At 48.0% G+C, this 21,287-nt stretch overlaps 1 protein-coding gene across 3 annotated transcripts in view; it reads right to left on the reverse strand.

The window, feature by feature from the left end:
• The window catches only part of LRRK1 (leucine rich repeat kinase 1), a 113,126-nt gene extending 98,172 nt beyond the window's left edge, over nucleotides 1-14,954 (reverse strand). For all 3 annotated transcript variants that reach the window (XM_060179301.1, XM_060179299.1, XM_016191248.2), the window contains exon 1: nucleotides 14,743-14,954. In XM_060179301.1, coding sequence (XP_060035284.1) covers nucleotides 14,743-14,845 — 103 coding nt within the window. In that variant the 5' untranslated portion in view covers nucleotides 14,846-14,954. The remainder of the gene's footprint in view (nucleotides 1-14,742) is intronic.
• Nucleotides 14,955-21,287: the final 6,333 nt, after the last annotated feature.

Genomic DNA, 21,287 nt, shown 5'->3' on the forward strand with positions numbered 1-21,287 from the left:
ACCATCCGGCAGGTTGTAAGCATCTGCCCCATATAGAGAGTTACTGTGCAGATTTGAGACGACATTATGGAATTCTCTTATACCTGTGGGGAGAGGGCTCAGTCTCATTTGCTCCAGTAGCAGTGTTTCAAAATATAGTGGGGGGAGCCGGGTGGTGGCGCAGTGGGTTAAGTGCACATGGCACAAAGTGCAAGGACCGGCATAAGGATCTGGGTTCGAGCCCCCGGCTCCCCACCTGCAGGGGAGTCGCTTCACAGGCGGTGAAGCAGGTCTGCAAGTGTCTATCTTTCTCTCCCCCACTCTGTCTTCCTCTCCTCTCTCCATTTCTCTCTGTCCTATCCAACAACGATGACAGCAACAACAACAATGAAATAAAAAACAAGGACAACAAAAGGGAAAATAAATAAAGCCCCAAAATATAGTGGGGAGAGACTAGCATAATGGTTATGCAAACAGATTCTCATGCCTGAGGCTCTGAGGTCCTAGATTCCATTCCCCGTCATAAGCCAGACCTGAGCAGTAAAATACATATATATGCTATATATATATATCACATGTAGTATTATATATATACATATATCTTAGGGGTCAGGTGGTGGTACACTTGGTTAAGTACAAACATTACAGTGTGCAAGGACGTGGGTTCAAGCCCCAGGTTCCCACCTATGGGGGGAAAGCTTCATGAGCAGTGAAGGAGGTCTGCAGGTGTCTCTCTGTCTCTCGCCTTCTCCCTCTCAATTTCTCTCTGTCTGATAATAAGTAAATAAGATTAAAAAATTAAAATATTTGTTAAAAAGAACAAAACCAAAATATATACCATATAAAAAAAGACAGCCAGTGCTCAAATCAACGGAAGTACATTTACCCTATACAACAGAATACTGTGCGAGCATCAACAGGGGAAATGAAACGCTAGCCTCTAAGTACCAAGGGACGAAAGAACCAGGCAGGGCGAAGAACACTGTGAGCCTGACCATTTACATTTTGAGTGAAAGAGGGAAAAATAAAACCCCGTATTTGCTCTGCTTGTGTATACAGAAAGCAATTCTGGAAGGAGGCTAGACGCTAAGCACTGGGTATAGATAGACACAGTGCTTTTTGGCCAGTGGGGCTATACTCAGAGAACTGAAGTTCTAGGATCTGGGCAAGGGTCATCCACTCTTGCTTTCCCTCCACGAGTCTTCAAGCAGAGACGCTGGCCCTCAAGTTCAGACAACCAAAACGGACTCCAGCTGGTTGGCCTCAAAACCAGGACAGCCCTCTGCCAATCCAAAGGCAAAAGCGAGCACAGGAAAAAAGAAGCAAGAGGCCCCAGGATGGGGGTCTGCACACTGGAAGCTGTTCAACGGGTGAGTCTGAGGGGGGAAGCCAGTGGGTGATTACAACACGGCTTCTTTCTGGAAAGTGAACAGCAGAGACTATTAACAGGAAATACAATGCTGGAAGCCTCAAACGTCCCAGCACCTTTGTCCTAAAGCAGAAACTCTCAGACTTTCAGGCTAAGCCAGAGTTTACTTCCCCAGGAGCTGGGCTCCTCTGAGGCTGGGCTGGGGGCTACGTGGGTCCCAGGATGCACTGTTCTTAAGTTCACGGCCATTTTCCAGAGGTAAGTGACGTGGGTTCAATGCAGATCTTGTCTCTCTGTGTTCAGTAACTGCCCTGTGGGTTGATGCAGGGAGGGGCTCCGCTGAGCCTCAGCAGTGACCACAGACATCCCAGGAATGCCCTGGCCTTCACCCCAGAAGCCTAACTCACACTCCCGTTTCTCTCTGTCCTGTGTTCAAGATGTTCCCCGGAGACAGCTTGTGGCTGGATGCTTATGAGACAGGAAGTTGAGAACTGCAAGCTCAACTAAGGCTTTTCCACACTGAACTCAGTTGATGGTCCTCACTCTCAATGCAAGGGAAGATTTCAACTCCATTAAAAATACTATACAGAGGGTGGGAGAAACAGCATCATGGTTCTACAAAAAAGACTTTTTCATGCTTGAGGCTCTGATGTCCCAGGTTCAATCCCCAGGACCACCCAGAAGTGATCTGTCAGGGAAAAACAAAACAAAAACAAACACACAAAAATACCATATATATATGGGAGAGTGCACACAAGTTACCATGTGCAAGGACACGGGTTCAAGCCCTGGCCCCCACCTGCAGGGAGGAAGCTTCAGAAGTGGTGAAGCAGTGCTGTAGGTGTCTCTGCCCCCTCTCTCTATCCCACTCCATCTCTCTCTCCCAGCTCAATTTCTCTGTCATAAAAAAAAATAAAAGAAAGAGGATAAAAGACACAGAGACAGAGACAGAGAAGAAAGACACGATGGCAAGGAAGCTTCCTCCTGTGCGCTGGAGGTTAGCCTCGAATCTGGGTCACATGTGTGAGCCAACTTTGTAAAAAAAGTTCTGTGTAGTTAGATAGAAAGAGAGGGGGCTGGGGAGACAGCATAATGGTTCTTCAAAAGACTTTCAGGCCTGAGACTCTGAGGTTCCAGGTTTAAGCCCTGACACCACCCTAAGCCAGAGCTGAGCAGTGCTCTGGTCTCAGTCCCTACTCTTCTTTCTCATTAAGTAAGTAAATAAAATATTAAGAAGCAAGAAAGAGGCACTGAGTGAGAAGAGAAAAAGAGATGCCAAAGCACTTTTCCAACACCTATTTAAGCTGGCTTTGGTGCCATTATGTGGTGGTAGGAATCGAACCCAGGGCCTTATGCACTGTAAGGGATGTACTCTACCAGCTGAGCTATCTCACAATTCCTAGTCAAAAATAAATAAATAAAGAGGAGCTCAAGTGGTGGCACACCTGGTTGAGTGCGCCATGCACAAGGACCCAGGTTCGAGCCCCCTCCCCCTGAGCCCCACCTTCGGGGGGCGGGGGCAGAGCTCAGCAGTGCTCCGGTATAAAAAAGATAAATAAATAAAAAGTTCAGCCTGGGAGGGGCCACACTGAACCACCAAGCAGGAGGCCCTGAGTTTGATTTCTGACATCACATGGGCCAGTGTGATGTTCTGGCTCTCTCTTCCTAATAAATAAGGAAATAAAAGTCAGGATTACGGGCCTGCTGCATGTGAGGCCCTTGGTTCAATCCTGGGCTCCATTTACGAACACACTGAATGGAATTAAGGGTGAACTGCATAGCATAATGGATACTGATATTTCTCTCTCTCTCTCTCTCACACACACACACAAAAAAAAGAAGCATAGAAAATCAGATGAAGGAGGCACTGTGGAAGCAAAAAAGCCCCAGATTCATTTTCATGTGTCACAAGCAACAACAAAAGCTGTAGTTAGGGTTACTTGAGAGAGTGCACACTCTGCCATGAGTAAGGACCCAGGTTCCAGCCACCAGGCACCACATAGGAGCACCATGCACAGCACCAGGGGAAGCTCCCTCCTCCTTCATACTCCTCTGCCTCTCTTGGTGAACTTCAAAGAGGCGGGAAAGTCGGCCAGGAGTAGCAGAAATCAGCCATGCGTGAGGCCCTGGCACCCACACAAAGTTATATTTACACTGCGTTGTAGTTTATGAGGGGTGAACTGTGTGGCGTCTTGAGAAAAAAAACAACAAGACAACATACCATAATGAGAGGTGACACAGGAGTGTACAGTGAGCATGAACTGCTGAAAAAGAGAGGCTGGCTGGACCCAGCGTTGCCAGAATCCTTCAATTTGTAAGTAATAGGGAGTCGGGTGGTAGCGCAGTGGGTTAAGCGCATGTGGTACGAAGCGCAAGGACTGGCGTAAAGATCCTGGTTAGAGCCCCCCGCTCCCCACTTACAGGGGAGGCACTTCACAATCGGTGAAGCAGGTCTGCAGGTGTCTATCATTCTCTCCCCCCTCTGTCTCCCCTCCTCTCTTGATTTCTCTCTGTCCTATCCAACAACAACAATAACAAGGGCAGCAAAAGGAAACAAATGGCCTCCAGGAGCAGTGGATTCCTAGTGCAGGCACTGAGTCCCAGCAATAACCCTGGAGGCAAAAAAAAAAAAAATCGCAGAGCAAACCAAAAGCCGTTGCATGAAGTTGAGCTCCCAGAAGTTCAGTAAACATGTTTTGTGCTGGCTCACCTGGGAGGGGCCTGGTGTGCCTTCCTGGTTTTCAGTCATGCCCAGACTGTGCACTCTCCCTACTCAGGTGTGTCTTGGAGTTTATTTTGTTCCTTGTTGTTTTTTTTCTTTTCCTACAGTCATCACACTGAAGCCTGTGAGGGCAGCGAGATTGATCCAGTCAGACCCCCTTTCCAAGTGGCTAGTTTAGAGCCATTCTCTATGTTGCTAATAATCCTGGGCCATGAAGTTCTTGCCTGTTCCCTGGCGGCGTTCCAGAATCGAAGAACAGAAACAGGAAAAATGATCAAAGGAGAATGTGTACACACCCACAGTTTAAAATGTAAGGAACACAGGCTGGGCCGAGGACAAAGCCCAGTACCCACCCTGCTGAGGCAGCGACTTCCTGCTTCTGCTTCGGGTTCCTCAGCTAACTGCACACCTCCCTTGTTTTACGGCACCTGGTAGTGTTGCTATTACTACTACTATCACTTACAATTTTTTTAATCTTTTTATATTTATTTATGTATTTTCCCTTTGGTTGCCCTTGTTGTCTTTTTTAAATTGTTGTTGTAGTTATTATTGTTGTTATTGATGTCGTTGTTAGATAGGACAGAGAGAAATGGAGAGAGGAGGGGAAGACGGGGGGGGGGAGAAAGACAGACACCTGCAGACCTGCTTTCACCACTTCATGAGCCTGCAGGGGTTGAATTGTTATGTGGAAACCTGGGAAATGTTACATGTGTACAAACTATTGTATTTTACTGTCAACTGTAAATCATTAATCCCCCAATAAAGAAATTTTTAAAAAAGAGTTGAAGAGATACAGAGATAGCTAGAGACCACAGAGCCAAAGCTTCCTCCAGAGCAGTGGAGGCTGGGCTCAAACCTGGGTTGAGCACACAGGAGAGCAGACATGCCATCTAGTAAGCTACTTCACTCCAGCTGAGTGTTGAATCAATAATAAAAATAATCATAATAAGTTAAAAGGACTGGATATCAACCTATAGATAATTGCATCATCAAGATGACTTTAAGCTCCTTCTATATTTTATAAGGGATATTAATTTTCCAAGCCAAAACACAGCACTAGTATATATCTGTAATACTTTTTAGAATAATAGTATCAGCATATATTCTTGGTATCCAAACTGTGTGAAGGACCTCTCACTCCCTGTACCATGCATCCAAGTGATGGATCTTGCTGCGGGTCAGAGATAAAAGTCTAAAGCTGCGGGAGTTGGGTGGTAGTGCAGAGGATTAAGCACACATGGCACAAAGCGCAAGGACTGGTGGAAGGATCCGGGTTCGAGGCCCCGGCTCCCCACCTGCAGGGGGGTTGCTTCACAGGTCTATCTTCACAGGTCTGCAGGTGTCTGTCTTTCTCTCCCCCTCTCTGTCTTCCCCTCCTCTCTCCATTTCTCTCTGTCCTACCCAAAGACGACAACATCAAGAACAACAATAATAACTATAACAATAAAACAAGGGCAACAGAAGGGAATAAATAAATATAATAATAATAATAATAATAATAGTCTAAAGCTTCTCTTGGGACCTGGACCTGTAGCCCACTACCATTTGAAACCTCCTTGGAGGCCCCATTTTTTTCACTTATTTTATATTTTGTCATTGCCGGGGCTTCACTGCTCCAGATTTAGATGGAAAGGCAGAGACAGAGGGACACACACAGATACGGGGGACGGGGGTGGGTGGAGGAGAGAGAGAGAAACCACAGCATTAGGGGCCGGGCAGTGGCACACTCAGTTAAATGCACATAGTACTAAGCACAAGAACCCACTCAAGGATCCCAGTTCGAGTCCCCGGCTCCCCACCTGCAGGGGGGTTTGCTTCACAAGTGATGAAGCAGGTCTGAGGGTGTCTATCTTTCTCTCTCCCTCTCTATCTTCCCCTCCTCTTTTAATGTCTCTCTGTCCTATCAAGAAAAAAAAAAGCCACCGGAGCAATGGATTTGTAGTGCAGGTACCGAGCCCACAGCACCAATGTAGTGGGACCCCGGATCGAACCTGAGTCAACCAGGTGGCAGAGCAACGACCATCCAGGTGAGCTATCTTGATAGTGATCCGGAGTCCCCATTTATAATCTCTAACTTCATGCCAAGTTTGTTCTGTTCAACATACAGGTGTTTACTTGTGTTCATCCATAACCCGTGAGCTTATTCTTCATGATTTTTTGTTTAATTTATTGGGGGATTGATGCTAAATAAATACAACAGTAAATACAGTCGACAGCAAATACAATAGTTTGTACATGCAAAACATTTCTGAGTTTTCCACACAACAGTACAACCCACACTAGGTCCTCTGTCATCTTGTTCCAGTACCTGAACTCTCCACCCCCCCCCCCACACACACACCCCAGAGTTTTACTTTGGTGCAATACATCCGATTTTTTTGTTTTTATGTTGCAGTTGAGTAAACATATTAGCGACCTTAAAAAGTATAAAATAGGGAGTCGGGCTGTAGCGCAGCGGGTTAAGCGCAGGTGGCGCAAAGCACAAGGACCAGCATAAGGGTCCCGGTTTGAACCCCGGCTCCCCACCTGCAGGGGAGTCGCTTCACAGGCAGTGAAGCAGGTCTGCAGGTGTCTATCTTTCTCTCCTCCTCTCTATCTTCCCCTCCGCTCTCCATTTCTTTCTGTCCTATCCAACAACGACAACAACAATAATAACTACAACAATAAAACAACAAGGGCAACAAAAGGGAATAAATAAATAAAATAAATATTTAAAAATAAATAAATAAAAAAGTATAAAACAGGTCCAAATGACACTGTTTTATGAGTTTTGAACCCAGGGGCACAGGTGATGACTCAGGAGACATGGTCGCTGTGCCCTGGGACCTCAGCAGAACAGTCTGCGGCCCTGCCCTCTGTCACTACCTGCCATGGGGGGGCACCTGTGGCCAACACTGGTCCCTGAAGCCACCCCAAGTCTAGAAGGAACTACTAAAAGGGACTCTGGGAGGACCATTCTTGGCCTTTTGGATTCAGTAGCAAATTGGCATCATTTCATGGTTCTGAGATGCTACCTCCCAAACCTTGTATTTTTCAATGGCTTTAAACGTCTCGTCTCCCAGTTTCAGATACATTCAAAGCACCTCAAAACAAGCTGACCACTTTCTTGCTTCTCCTAAAAGTCACCAGGCCAGTGACTTTAAACGAACACCCAAGGAACACCTCTCTGGCTATTGGAGGATGAGTGGACGAGGGCGGAGAGGTGCTAAGTACAGCAGCAAGAACGAGTGAAAGGTAGCTGGAATCTACCCTAAGCCAGTCTCACAGGTTAAAAAAAAAAAAAAGATTCCTACGGAATGTGTGATTCCTCTTGGAAAGTCAGGGTTCTGGGCTCACGGTGTGGGGAAGGCTCCTCCCTAGAGCCCAGGCAGTCAGGACCTTGCATTTCATCCACAAACTATGGTGCAAAATAGTAATGATAATAATAGTAATAATAATAAATTATCCAAGCAGACACAAGGGGAACTTCCGTATGATACTGTCTGCTCTCAGAGGGGCAGGATAGTTTAATTACTTAAAAAAAAATCCAAAGGGAGAGCAAGGCAGCTGTTTTTAGTTATTTTGAGAATATGGTTGGGGGCAGGAGCTGGCTCACCCAGGAGAGCAGGCACCTTATCATGCCTGAGGCCCTGGGTTTGAGCGAGCACGCTGCACAGCACGGGGGAAGCTCCATGGATGGTGGGTCAGTGCAGCAATGTCTCTCCTTTCTAGCTCTCTCCCTTTCTCCTCTTTGTCTCTCCCTCAATTTCTAAATGAAATAATTAAATAAGGAAAGAAAGAAAGAAAGAAAGAAAGAAAGGAAGGAAGAAAGAAAGAGAGAGAGAGAGAAAAAGAGAAAAGAGTGGGCCCATGGTATCCTGAAAACACAAGGCCTGAAGTTCATCCCTCCACCGCTATGTTGAAAAAGAACAGGGCACCTGGACAGATGGGACACTGAGAACAGGCCCCCTTCTGCAGCACAAATGCCTGAGAGCTGCCCACAGGCAGCCAGGCATTGCTTGAGAGGGAGTGAGCTTCCTGTGTCTGGAAGCAACCAAGTGTATGCTGGAGAATGAGAGAGGAACAGATGGAAGCTGGTGATTGTGGTGCTGGTAGAGAGCAAGAAACACTGTCAGGTCAGTGCTTGTGCAGTTGGCAGGGCTCTGGGGACACGTGGTGGCACAGCGGGGGTTCAGTGTCCTGGGCATGGCTGGCTACACACGGCCGAGCCTTCCGCCCCCTTGGCCCCCACAGAACCTCTGGGTCCTTGGCATCTCTCAACAAGGGACAGGAAGGGACTCCTTGCTACATGTGTGTGTCGGCCCCCAGAGCTGGGGCTGGGGGAGGGTGCCCCAGAGATCATGGTCTCCTTTCCATCAAAGCTCTGTCCACATGTCCCTCTCTTTCCTTCCCTTCCCCCAGACAGACAGACAGACAGACAGACAGACAGACAGACACAGAAGCCCGATGCCAGGAGCATGCTAATGACGTGGACTCTGTGGTTCCAGAAGGCACCCCCCCAAATGTGGACATGTCCTGGGGTGGGACTTCTCATAGCAGTGTTATCTCCCTGGGGCCACTTCCTATTTCAGTTTCCTACTTCTATTTCTGGAAGGCCGAGAAAGAGCTCCTGCTTGAGCAGGCCACTTGGCTCTGATATGAAAAAACTGAAGTTTTCAGGCAAGTTTTGAACAAGTGAAAGTGGGGAGGGGGAAAGACAGACAGACAGACACACACACACACACATACACACATGGGGGGGGGGGTCATTCTGTAAAAACCTGGGAGACGAAGACCTTCTGAAATAGACCTTCTGAAATGTTCCTTCTGCCTTGGTCCATGCTGGGCCTGGTGGAGGCGGGCAGCTGTGTCAGGAAGGCTGGGTTTCAGGGTGATGGTCACTTAGAGCAAGGCACTGGGGGATGCCTCCTCTGGCCTGCTGGCATCTCTATGACCCACAAGTTTTCCTCCAGACTTTCTCCGTCTGAGCTCTCAGGAAGGTCCCTCACTTCTCTACACTCCCAGGAGTCTCTCCTCAGTGGGCGGGACAGGTCTTTCCACTCTTGACTAGAGCCCGGCAAACATGGAAGAATGTCTAATGACAAGTTTGTCAAAATAGAGGCCCAGCAGGCTCACCAGCCTCACGATGACTTCCTCCTGGCTTTGAAGGAAAGAGTGCATCTCTGGATTTACTTTTATAAGAGAGAAAAAAATGAGAGACATCGGAGCACTGCTCAGTTTAGGCATAAGGTGGTACCTGGGATTGAACTTGGGGCCTCTGGGGTCTCAGGCATGTAGGCTAGTGCTCTAACAGGCTGAACTAGTTCCCTGGCCCTCAAATGAGTCCTCACTTATGTGTTCCTGGGCTTCAAAAGGTTTAAGCTTTCTAAATCAACCAGCTGAGCTGGGCAAGTCAGAACAGGTAGGACTGTGGGAAGCCTCCCTCCCTCTCTCTTTCTTATACACACAGACACAGACAAATCAGACACACCAATACCAAAAGGAAAATAAAAAAATAATAATAATTGTCTGATTCAAGGAGCTTTCACAGGCCCAAAGCATGCTATCTGTCATCTAGAGGTGAGAAGGTTGCCCGTCCACAGGACTGAATTTCAGAGTCTCTGGTTTTTCTCTCTGGTGGTTAGCTTTCCTTGGGAGGAGATGGCACCAGTTCTGGAACAGTCTTCCCAGCTGAGGCTGAAGCTCGAGGGAGGGAGGAGGCCTCCTGTGATACCCAGGAGGAGAAAGAGGAGAGCAGCTACTCTACAAGTTCACTGAGTCTCATATTCATTTCCCCACGAGGGAAAAGTGGCCGGTAGACGTTGGAGGTGAACCCCAATGTGCAGAGTAGGCCCAGTCATAAAACATCTGTATTGCAAAGAAACAGCAATTGGCAAACAAACAAAGCAGAGTAGCTAGGGACATATGGCCAGTGGTTCACTGGCAGACTTGCATGCCCGAGGCTCCAGGTTTGATCCCTGGTACTATTACAGGGGTGGTGCTATTCTCTCTCTTTCTTTCTTTCTTTCATTTTCTATGAAACTCTCTCAATCTCATGTGAAAATAAAAATTTACAAAACAAACAGGGCTGGGAGAACATCACATGACTGCAAAACAAACAAACAAACACCTTTCATGCCTGTGGCTCTGATGTCCTAGGTTCAATCCTTAGCATCACCATCAGCCATAGCTGAGCAGTACTGTAGTCTCTGCTGTCCTCTCTGTATCTTTCTCATCAAAATACAATAAATAAAATATTAAATAAACATCGAGATTGCGACATAAAGCTTGTGCTTGCAGAAGCACCAATGAAACACAACACAAAACATCCAGACTCTTGGGGTTCCTAGACCTGTGGATTGAGAATCTGAATCCTACCAAGATCCTCAGAGGAATCATGTCTGGTGCAGTCTGAGCTGTGGAACTCTTTCAGACTCCAAGTACTCAGACCAGCTGTACCAGGAAATTACAGAATATATATCCATGTCTGGTTTCCCCAAAAGAGGTTGCTCCAGGAGTACCTGGGCGTTGGCTGTCCGAGAAGCTCCAGTGCGTCTGGGAGCTAAAGTCGAGAAGCATTCAACTCCATCACCAGTTTCTGGGCTGGGGAGCTAGCCCAGAGGTGCAGCACAGGTCATGCATATCTGAGATTCCAAGTTCAAGTCCTAGCACCACAGGGACTCTTTAAAACAATTTTTTAAAAATATCTTTATTTATTTATTGGATAGAGACAGCCAGAAATTGAGAGGGAAGGGGGTGGTAGATAAGGGAGAGAGACAGATGCCTTCAACACTGCTTCACCACTTGCAAAGCTTTCCCCCTGCAGGTGGGAACTGGGGGCTTGAACTTGGATCCTTGCACAGTGCTACATGTGCGCTCAACCAGGTGCATCACCACCCAGGTCCAAGGGACTCTTTTTATTTCATAAAAATATATAAATATGGCAGTCAGGCGGTAGTGCAGCGGGTTAAGCTCAGATGGTGCAAAGCGTAAGGATCCCGGTTCGAGCACCTGGCTGGCTCCCCCCCTGCAGGAGGGGTCACTTCACAGGCAGGGAAGCAGGTCTGCAGGTGTCTGTCTGTCTTTCTCTCCTCCTCTCTGTCTTCCCCTCCTCTCTATATTTCTTTCTGTTCTATCCAATAACGACCACTGCAATAACAACAACAGCCACAACAACAATAAAACAAGGGCAACAAGAGGGGAAAAAAATCAGCCTCCAGGAGCAGTGGATTCGTAGCGCAGGCACCAAGCCCCAGCAATAACCCTGGTGGCAAAAAAAAAAAAATGAGGAGTCAGGTGGTAGCGCAGCGGGTTAAGTGCACACATGGCATGAAGCGCAAGGACCAGCGTAAGGATCCCAGTTCAAGCCCCCAGCTCCCCACCTGCAGGGGAGTAGCTTCACAAGCAGTGAAGCAGGTCTGCAGGTGTCTATCTTTCTCTCCCCCTCTCTGTCTTCCCCTCCTCTCTCCATTTAGCTCTGTCCTATCCAACAACAACGACATAATAACAACAATAATAATTATAACAATAATACAACAAAGGCAACAAATGGGAATAAATAAATATTTTTTTAAAAAATCTTAAATAATGTAAGTTAGTATATCACTGACTCTTGGTCAAGATGGCAATGGAGTGGATTCCCCCAAGAGGATTTTTCAGATGGTGCAATAAGCCAACCAGCGGGCCCCAAATGGACCCAGTAACCCTGACCCTACCCTCATTCCTCAGGATGGCTAAGAGTAGAGGCATGTGGGGTGAGCAAGCAGTTAACCACTCCAAACTCCAGGATAGCTTCCAGACTCGGGGAGAATATCCCATCCCACATGCTGCCTGGCTCACACACAAACAAGGCAACTCAATTCTACCAAGCACTGAACAAAGACCTGCCTCTGAATAAAAGAATAAATGAAAATGTAAACCACTCTTCAAAAGATTTAAAAAAAAAAAGCCAGACATTCTGGAAATATTTCGTGCTGGGTAATGTCAAGAAGGGAACTCTTGGGAGTCGGGCTGTAGCGCAGCGGGTTAAGCGCAGGTGGCGCAAAGCACAAGGACCGGCATAAGGATCCTGGTTCGAACCCCGGCTCCCCACCTGCAGGGGAGTCGCTTCACAGGCGGTGAAGCAGGTCTGCAGGTGTCTATCTTTCTCTCCTCCTCTCTGTCTTCCCCTCCTCTCTCCATTTCTCTCTGTCCTATCCAACAACAATAATAACTACAACAATAAAACAACAAGGGCAACAAAAGGGAATAAATAAATAAATAAAATAAATAAATAAATAAAAAAGAAGGGAACTCTTTGAGAGGGTCAGGCGGTAGGTAGCACAGCGGGTTAAGAGCACATGGGGCAAAGCCCAAGGACAGGTGTAAGGGTTCCGGTTCGAGCCCCCAGCTCCCCACCTGCAGGGGGGTCACTTTACAAGCAGTGAAGCAGGTCTGCAGGTGTCTCTCTTTCACTCCCTCTCTGTCTCCCCATCTCTCCCAATTTCTCTCTGTCCTATCCAACAACTACATAAATGGCAACAATAACAACAACAACAACAACAAGGGCAACAACAGGGGCAACAAAATGGCCTCCAGGAGCAGTGGATTCGTAGTGCAGCCACCGAGCCCCAGCAATCACCTAGCAGACACCGAGCCCCAACAATCACCTAGCAGGCACCAAGCCCTAGCAATAACCCTGAAGGTGAAAAAATAGAATTAAATAATTAAATAAAATAATTTAGAAAATAAAATAAGAAGAAAAAAAGAAGGGAATTCTTTGTCCCATTCCATAATTTGTTTTAAACAAAAAGATAGATATCATCCAGAAACTCCACCCAGATCAGCCTCTGGGTATTTCCAGTGAGGAAGAAAATATTCAAACAACTGAAGGATCTGTCTGCTGAGTCAGGTGTAATACTGAGGGGGTAACATCACTAGGGAGACAATACAAGGGACTCTCAAGTCCAACATGTGGACCCTCTCAAACCATCAGACGGCTGGCTAGACTTTGGGTGATGGGTCTGAAAATAGGTCAGAATTCAAACCGCAGCTCTGTCATTTATCAGATGACGACCTTGGACAAATTCCCCAGCTCTCTCTTAGTCTCCTGTTTCTTGTCTACAAAATGGATGTTAAGGGAACATTTTCATGGGCTATTGAGAGGGTGAAACGTGCTGATGTCTTGAACTCAGTTCAAACCTACAGATATCCACTGTTAACAGCAACACTGATGGTGCCCTGCAGGAAGGGGTGAAGCTGGCCACCTCCTGCGGAAAATCCCGGACACACGAGTAAAGAGGTTGAGAGACGTTCAGGCTTACCAATTCCACTTCTGCAAATCTAGTCTAAGGAAATCATCACCAAACCATGGCCAAGAGGATGGACACACTGACTCTTTCAGTATGAATGGGGAACCGGAATTGACCCCAAATGCCCAACAGGAGAGTAAGGCTGAGGCCAACCATGCTACACAGTGCCCCTAAGATGTGGTGCTTTGCTTCGCTTGATGGAATGCACTAGGTGACTGACATAGGAGCGTGGGAGAGGAAAAAAAAATCAGGGTACAAAACTTTGTCCACTGTGACAAGGAAGTAAAGTTCCAGGAAAGTCCCAGAAGTCTACACAAACAGAGGAGAAGTGATCACACTTGACTTTAACTGGAAGGTTTTTTCGGTTTTTTCTTTTCTTTTTTTCTTTTTTTTTTGCAATTTCCTTTTTTTTCTGGCTTTTCTTTAATAAATACACATGACTTTTATAATGCAGAAACTGAACCCAGTCCCCATCTGTGTCCATATAGTTTTATATGGCATCAATCCAGGTGCCCAAGCACCGACGAGTGGATTAAGAAGTCATGGTAAAGAGACAAAAGGAGTCCGACCCAGAGGTTAGAAAGGGTGATTGTGGGTTCGAGCACCCGGTCCCCACTTGCATGGGGGAAAGCTTTGCAAGTGGTGAAGCAGGGCTGCAGGTGTCTCTCTGCCTCTCCCTCTCTATCACCCCCTTCCCTCTCGATTTCTGGCTGTCTCTATCCAATCAATAAATAAAGATAAAAAAAATTTTTTTTTTAAAAAAGGGTGAGTGTTCATTCTTTGCTACCAAGTGGACAGAATGGTAGCAGACAGTGCTGCTCCACCCCTCATGAAGCTTCCTCCCTGCACAGTGCTCTCGTGTGGTGGCCGGGGGCTTGAACCCAGGCCTTTGAGCATTGTAACATGTGTGTGTGTCTAGCAAGTGAGCTATTTCCTTTCTCCCTCCTCCTGCCTCCTTGAGCGATGCCTGAGTTCTGAAGCTCTTTCAAGTCTATGATGAATTTTTTATTAGCTTTTATTTATTATTATTATTATTATTTTTTACCTTATTGCCACCAGGGTTTATTGCTGGGATATCATGCTATCATGCTAGCACTATGCAGTCACTGCTCTGGGCAGCCAGTTTTTCCTTTTTTTTTTTCTTTCTTCTCCCTCCTTATTAGATTGAGATAGAAATTGAGAGGGGAGGGGGAGATGGAAGACAGAGAGCGAGAGAAACTGACAGACACCTATAGCCCTGCTCTACCATTTGTGAAGTGTCTGCCCTGCAAGTGGGAAGTAGGAGCTCAAACCTGGGTCCTCACGCCTCTGCGTGCCCCCTATTTTATATAGACAATAAGGGCAAACACTTCACCATGGAGTCCATCCAGGGACTGGCACCAACCCGCGACTCCCCTCCTTACCCGTCCGCGTGTCCGTGTCCATGGCAGCCTCTGGGTGTAGCATGTTGCCCCCGGGCCCCACACACCAGTACATGCTGGGGGGTTGCCCTGACATGCCAGCCATCGGGGTGGCCTCTGTCCCGGTCGGATCTGGCCCAGGTCACCGCCGCTGCTGCCCAGGTGGTGGATGGAGACATGGAAGCGTGCTCGGAGCCGGACAGAGAGCTGGCCTCCTGGCGGGAGACAAGGGACGTGTCAGATGGCTTTTGTCAGTGACTACGCCCCCCCCCCACAGCCCCAATCCCTACACACTGTCATCTCTTGGCTTTCTCTTCACCTTTCCCTTCCCCTTCCTTTCTCTTCACACCCCGTCTGGTCTGTCTGCCCATCCGAGGACAGAGCTCACCCATTTTGCCTTGTGACTGGGAGCAAGAAGAATCTAGAAGAGGACCCCGGTCCCAAATTATGACAGTGGACCCGCCAAGCTGTGGAGTCTACACACAGACACTGGCCCCAGCACAAGACACGGACGCTCACCCTCCTGCCCCCTGACACGCCCACTCCAGGACAGAAGCTTCCAGAAACTCTGAGGGGCCACATAATCCCAAAGAGAGGGACAGTCAGGTGACAATCACAGGGAGCAGGGGCCTCTGAACCTAAGGGTGGGAGAAAGGAACCCATGTATATTTTGCAGCTACCCACACATAAGTGATTTCACTGCTCCCTGGGCTGGCTTTTTCATCCTTTGTATTTCTGATCAAGAGAGAGAAAGGAGGGTGGGAGGGAGGGAGAGACACAATAGCAACCCTCCACCGTCTATGCTTGGAGCTTTTCCTGGTACTGTAGTGCCCTTCCATATGGTGCTGGGACTTGAACCCAGAGCCCTGCACACAGTCAGGTGAGTGTTCTGCTACCTGAGCTGTCACCTAGCCCCCCCACACCCAGGGTGTGTATTTGGGGTTGTTCTAACTGGGGATGGTGACCTTGGGAATCCCCGATGGATAGAGAGCTCTGAGCTCAAGGGAGACTCAGCTTTTTTTTTTTTTTTTTGCCTCCAGGGTTATCATTGGGGTTCAGTGCCTGCGCTCTGAATCCACTGCTCCTAGAGGCCATTTTTCCCATTTTGTTGCCCTTGTAGTGGCTGTTATTATTATTGTTGTTATAGCTGTTATTGTTGTTGGATAGGACAGAGAGAAGTGGAGCGAGGAGGGGAAGACAGAGAGGGGGAGAGAAAGATAGACACCTGCAGACCTGCTTCACCGCTTGGGAAGCGACCCCCTGGAGGTGGGGAGCCGGGGGCTCGAACCGGGATCCTTATTCGGGTCCTTGCGCTTTGCAAGACGGGACTAGGGAGAAAAGGCAAAACAGAATTGGTTTTGTTTCTTGTTTTCTGGAGCTGGGGCCATCTGTATGCAGGTGTGACTTCACTGCTTTGGGACTTTTTTTTTGTCCAGAGAAAGAGTGAGAGAGAGTGAGAGAGAGGGAGAGAGAGAGAGAGAGAGAGCATGCGCCTCCCCCAATGCCACAGCATGTCCCACATGGTGCTGGGGCTCAAACCTGGACCTGATCAGCTATTTCTCTGGTCTAACATCTCTGTCTGAAAAGAAATCTTTCGTGACCAGTGAGATACCCAGCGGCAGAACACCAAACTTGCACGCACAAGTTTTGATTCCCTGGTTCTCTCATGGTCTTTCACTGTCTCTCTCTCTCTCTCCCTCTCTCTTTCTCTCTCATTTAAATAAATAACTCAACCTTGCAAAATTCAACAGATTAAAGCTGCACATCACACAGCAACACCCAGCAAGCACCGCGGCTGCCTGCTTTTAAAGGCCTGTGAGAAGCAGCTTCCCAGGGGAAGGAACTTCGGAAATCCATGTGGAAGAGACTCCCTTGGAAAAACAGAAGTCTCGGCTTAAAGTGGTTTTTTCAGTTGCATTTAAAAAAAAAAAATCTTAAGAATATTTTGGGCCCACCCTCCCTCACCCAAGAACCAGTTCCTCTTTTGGCTCTCAGTTTCCTCTCAGTTTCTCAGTTTGAAAAATCACTTTAGCCATGGAGGCTGGGGCTGGCTATTGGAGGCCTGGACCCTCAGTCTTTGTCTCCAAACAGATCTCTTCTTCCTCCTTCTCCTCGTCATGAGCTCAGACCAAAGAAGCTCCCATATCTGGAAGTTATTATTATTATTTTCTTCATTCTGTCAAGGACATCCCAGAGAGGGCTTTAAGGGGGCCTTTCTCCTGCCCGAATTATCTGAATCATTTGAAAAGCCTCACCAACTTTTTAAAAAAATATATTTTTTAATATTTATTTTCCTTTTTGTTGCCCTGTTTTTTTTTTTATTGTTGTTGTGCTTACTATTGTTGTTGTTATTGATGTTGGCATTGTTAGATAGGACAGAGAGAAATGGAGAGAGGAGGGGAAGACAGAGAGGAGGAGAGAAAGATAGACACCTGCAGACCTGCTTCACCGCCTGTGAAGCGACGCCCCTGCAGGTGGGGAGCTGGGGGCTTGAACTGGGCTCTTTACTCCGGTCCTTGGGCTTTGCACCACCTGCGCTTAACCCGCTGCACTACTGTCCGACTCCCTACCAACTTCTTTTTTCCCAAAACATCTTGGGCCTGTTCTCATGAAAAAACCAAAGTGTTTCACGAAAGAGGGGGAAAAATTTTAAAAAGAGGAAGCTGCTTCTCTAAAATGTCCTTCCTAGGCCCTTCCTGTGAGGAGAAGCTCCACCAGGGGCTGATAAGACTTCCAGCTGGCGGGCAAGGCAGGCAGTAAACTGGGTGCCGTCACCAAAGCTTCCAAGGAGGAGAAGTAGGCGGACCCCCCCAACCCCACCTCCACTCATACCCTCAGGGTTTGTTAGGAGGCATGGAGGGTATTTGAAAAATGTCCTAGGGTTGGGTGGTGATGCACCTGAGTGAGCCCAAGGTGGAAGGACCATGTGCAAGGATGTGGGTTCAAGCCCCCACTATCTCCCTCTTCCCTCCCCTCTCAACTTCTCTCTGTCCTGTCAAATAAATGTATAAATAAATAAATAAATACATATTTTTATAGAAAAGAAAGGGAGAAAGAAAGACAGACATACTAAAGAGCTAAGAGATGCTTACAGAGGAAGTGCATAGTAGAATTTGCTCTTTTTTTTGGCTCAGAGCCTACACTACGAATCCACTGCTCCTGGAGACCATTTTTTCCCATTTTGTTGCCCTTGTTGTTGCCATTGATGTTGTCGCTGCTGGATAGGACAGAGAGAAATCAAGATTGATGGGGAAGACATCAATGGAGAGAGAAAGACAGACACCTGCAGACCTGCTTCACCACTTCTGAAGCGACCCCCTGCAGGTGGGGAGCCGGGGGCTTGAACCTGGACCCTTATGCCGGTCCTTGAGCTTTGCGCCATGTGAGCTTAACCCACTACTCTACCACCTGACTCTCTATGCTAGAATTTTCTTTTAGAAGCCACTGCCTGGGTTGGATGGCTGACCCCTGGTCTTAGGCATTTGTTTGGAACAAGCTGGCATCCCCTGGCCAAGAATACTGTGCCTGAAAGGAAAAGAAAGTGGGTCTCGGCAGGTGTGTGTGTGTGTGTGTGTGTGTGTGTGTGTGTGTGTGTGTGTGTGTACTTACATCCTACAGACCTACCCAGTCTTTTTTCCCCCCTTCTATTTTATTTAATATGACAGAGAGAAATTGAGAGAAGAGAGGAAGATAGAGAGAGAAAGAGAGACACCTTAACACCACTTGTAAAGCTTCCCCCCTGCAGGTAGGGAGCAGGGGCTCAGACCTGGGTCCTTGCACATTGTAATGTGTGAGCTTAACCTGGTGCACCCCCACCCAGTCCCCCAGAAACCCACCCAGTCTTGATTCCAAAGCCACAGACAAGCTAAGAGCTGCTCATTCACCATTGGGTCACTGTATGCAAGTGAGAGGGACCCCTAGGAAGTGGTTTTTTTTATTTGTTTTCTTTCTTTATTTCTTTTTGTTGTCCTTGTTGTTTTATTGTTGTAGTTATTATTGATGTTGTTGTTGGATAGGACAGAGAGAAATGGAGAGAGGAGGGGAAGACAGAGAGGGGGAGAGAAAGACAGACACCTGCAGACCTGCTTCATCGCTTGTGAAGCGACTCCCCTGCAGGTGGGGAGCTGGGGGCTTGAACCAGGATCCTTATGCTCAGTCCTTGCGCTTAGCACCATCTGCACTTAACCCACTGTGCTACCGCCCGACTCCCCCCTAGGAAGTTTTGGGGGCCCTGAAGTGTGCAACAAAAAGCAAGCCACGTTCATGAGAAGGGTTTCTGGAGCCTCGAGTTCCAGCAGAGCCCTCCAGATACTCAAAGGAGAAATCAGACAGATGAAGCTGGGACATTGGGACAGTGGGGACACAAGATGGGTGGTGAGAGGGAGTGGCAGAGGCCAGTGCATTTCAGGAGCAAGCAGGGTCGGGATGGGGTGGCTGGGGTGGGGACAATGGTGGGGGGGTCTGAGATGACAAGGTCAGAACTTTGGGGTGCAGGGACGGAACACAGGTCTCTGGGAATGTACATCAGTCACAGAGAGGCTATGGGAAGGAGGGCTGAAAACCCAGGAATCACCTGCTGTGTTTCATATTTTATTATTTTATTTTATGTTTTACCAGAGCACTGCTTAGCTCTGACTTATGGTGGTGTGAGGGATTGAACTTGGAACCTCTGGTGCCTCAGGCACGAAAGTCTTTTGCATATCCATGATGCTGTCTCCCCAGGCCGTTAACCCATTATTACTATCATTATAAAGAACGCGTTTAGCAAAGGACAGCCCCTCAACATTAAGTTGGAGGACTCGAAGAGCAGGACCAACAGCTTGAAAGCTGTCAGGAGCTGCTTGTTGCTGGCTTTGAAAGTGACTGGGATCCATGTGGATTCAGTCGGCTAGGAAGGATCGTCAGTTTCCCCAGTGAATGGGTACTCACGAGATGCTTGGCGATATGAGAATCCGGCATGAAGCCCAGCCAGTCTATCTTGGCATTACTCTCGATCGCACTCTGTCATTTCACAAACATCTCATAAAAACTGCAGCAAAGGTAGGCGCGAGGAATCACATCATTGCAAGACTGGCCAGCTCCTCATGGGGCGCGAGCGCTTCCACACTACGATCATCATCTCTGGCATTCTGCTATTCCACTGCAGAATACTGTGCCCCAGTATGGTTCCGTAGCCCCCATGTCCACTTGGTCGATTCCAAATTATATTCCTCCATGAGGATAATTTCTGGAACCATCCGTTCCACCCCGGTTCCATGGCTGCCAGTTCTTAGCAACATCGCCCCGCCAGATATTCGTCGGGATGCGGCATCATCTAAGTTCATTTCCCACGTCTACGCTCGACCGGACCTGCCAATATACGCGGATATCTTCGCCCACCCTGTCCAACGCTTGACGTCTCGTCACCCAATCTGGTCCCCTACGCCTACACTGAACTTCTCTGTTCCAGACTCTTGGAAACAGAGTTGGCAGTTAGCTGAGGTAAAGAACAAACACCTCATCACAGACCCCTGCAAGCGTCAACCCGGCTTTGACCTAGCACGTTATGATTGGGCCCTCCTCAATCGCTATCGAACAGGCCATGGCCGGTGCGCCGCTATGTTCCACCGCTGGGGAGCCAGAGACGACCCGAACTGCCCCTGCGGCTCCAGACAGACTATGACCCACATAGTCAACGACTGCCACCTCTCCAGATTCCAAGGAGGTCTCGAAACTTTACATCAGGCTCAACCTGACGCTGTTGACTGGCTATGGAAGAAGGGCAAACGCTAGAAGAACTACTATCATTATTATTATTTAAAAGGTTCATTCTGGCTGGCAGACAGAGAATAAGAGAAGGGGTGTGGAGGGCTGCAAACCTAAAGGAAAATGAAGCTGGTGCCTGAGCCTGGGTGAGTCCAGGAACATTCTGGAAGCAGAGCTCCCAAGACTCCTTAAGGGGCAGAATTCAGAGGTGATGAGAGGGGAAGGATGGAGGACAACTAACACCTAGGTTTGTCTGTCCTTGCTGGGGCTCTGGACAGACTTTTCCAGAGGGAGAGACAGAGACAGAGAGACAGAGAAGGAAGATGCCACAGCGCCTAAGTTTCCTTAATGGAGTGGGGGCTGGGCTCCAACCTGGGCTGCAGGCACGGCAAAGCAGACACACTATTCAGGTGAGCTATCCTGTCAGCCCCAAGTGGAAGGTTTTTTTGTTTGTTTTTCTTTCTTTCTTTCTTTCTTTTTTTTTTTTTTTAATCTCAGCCACCCAGCTAGCTCTGGGGCCACCACGGACCTGTTTGGGTTAGGGAAAGGAAAGATGAAAGGGCCTGCTGATCCCCAAACCTCCTTTGGGAGTCAAAGTAGGAGTGAGGTTTGTAGGATTCCCCAACTGAGTCCTTACTCTCCTAGGATATGTACAAAGATCAGCAAGACAAATCACCAACCAAACAATAATAGGCCTGGGGAGACAGCCTCCCTGCCCCACCCCAAATTGTGCTCCCTTTAGTGTGGGAGCACTTCAAAAATCACCTAAGGTAGTGGCAAACTCTCGCGAGAACATAATGCAC

This window comes from Erinaceus europaeus, chromosome 20 (genome assembly GCF_950295315.1).
Source record: "Erinaceus europaeus chromosome 20, mEriEur2.1, whole genome shotgun sequence".
Taxonomy (NCBI): Eukaryota; Metazoa; Chordata; class Mammalia; order Eulipotyphla; family Erinaceidae; genus Erinaceus; species Erinaceus europaeus.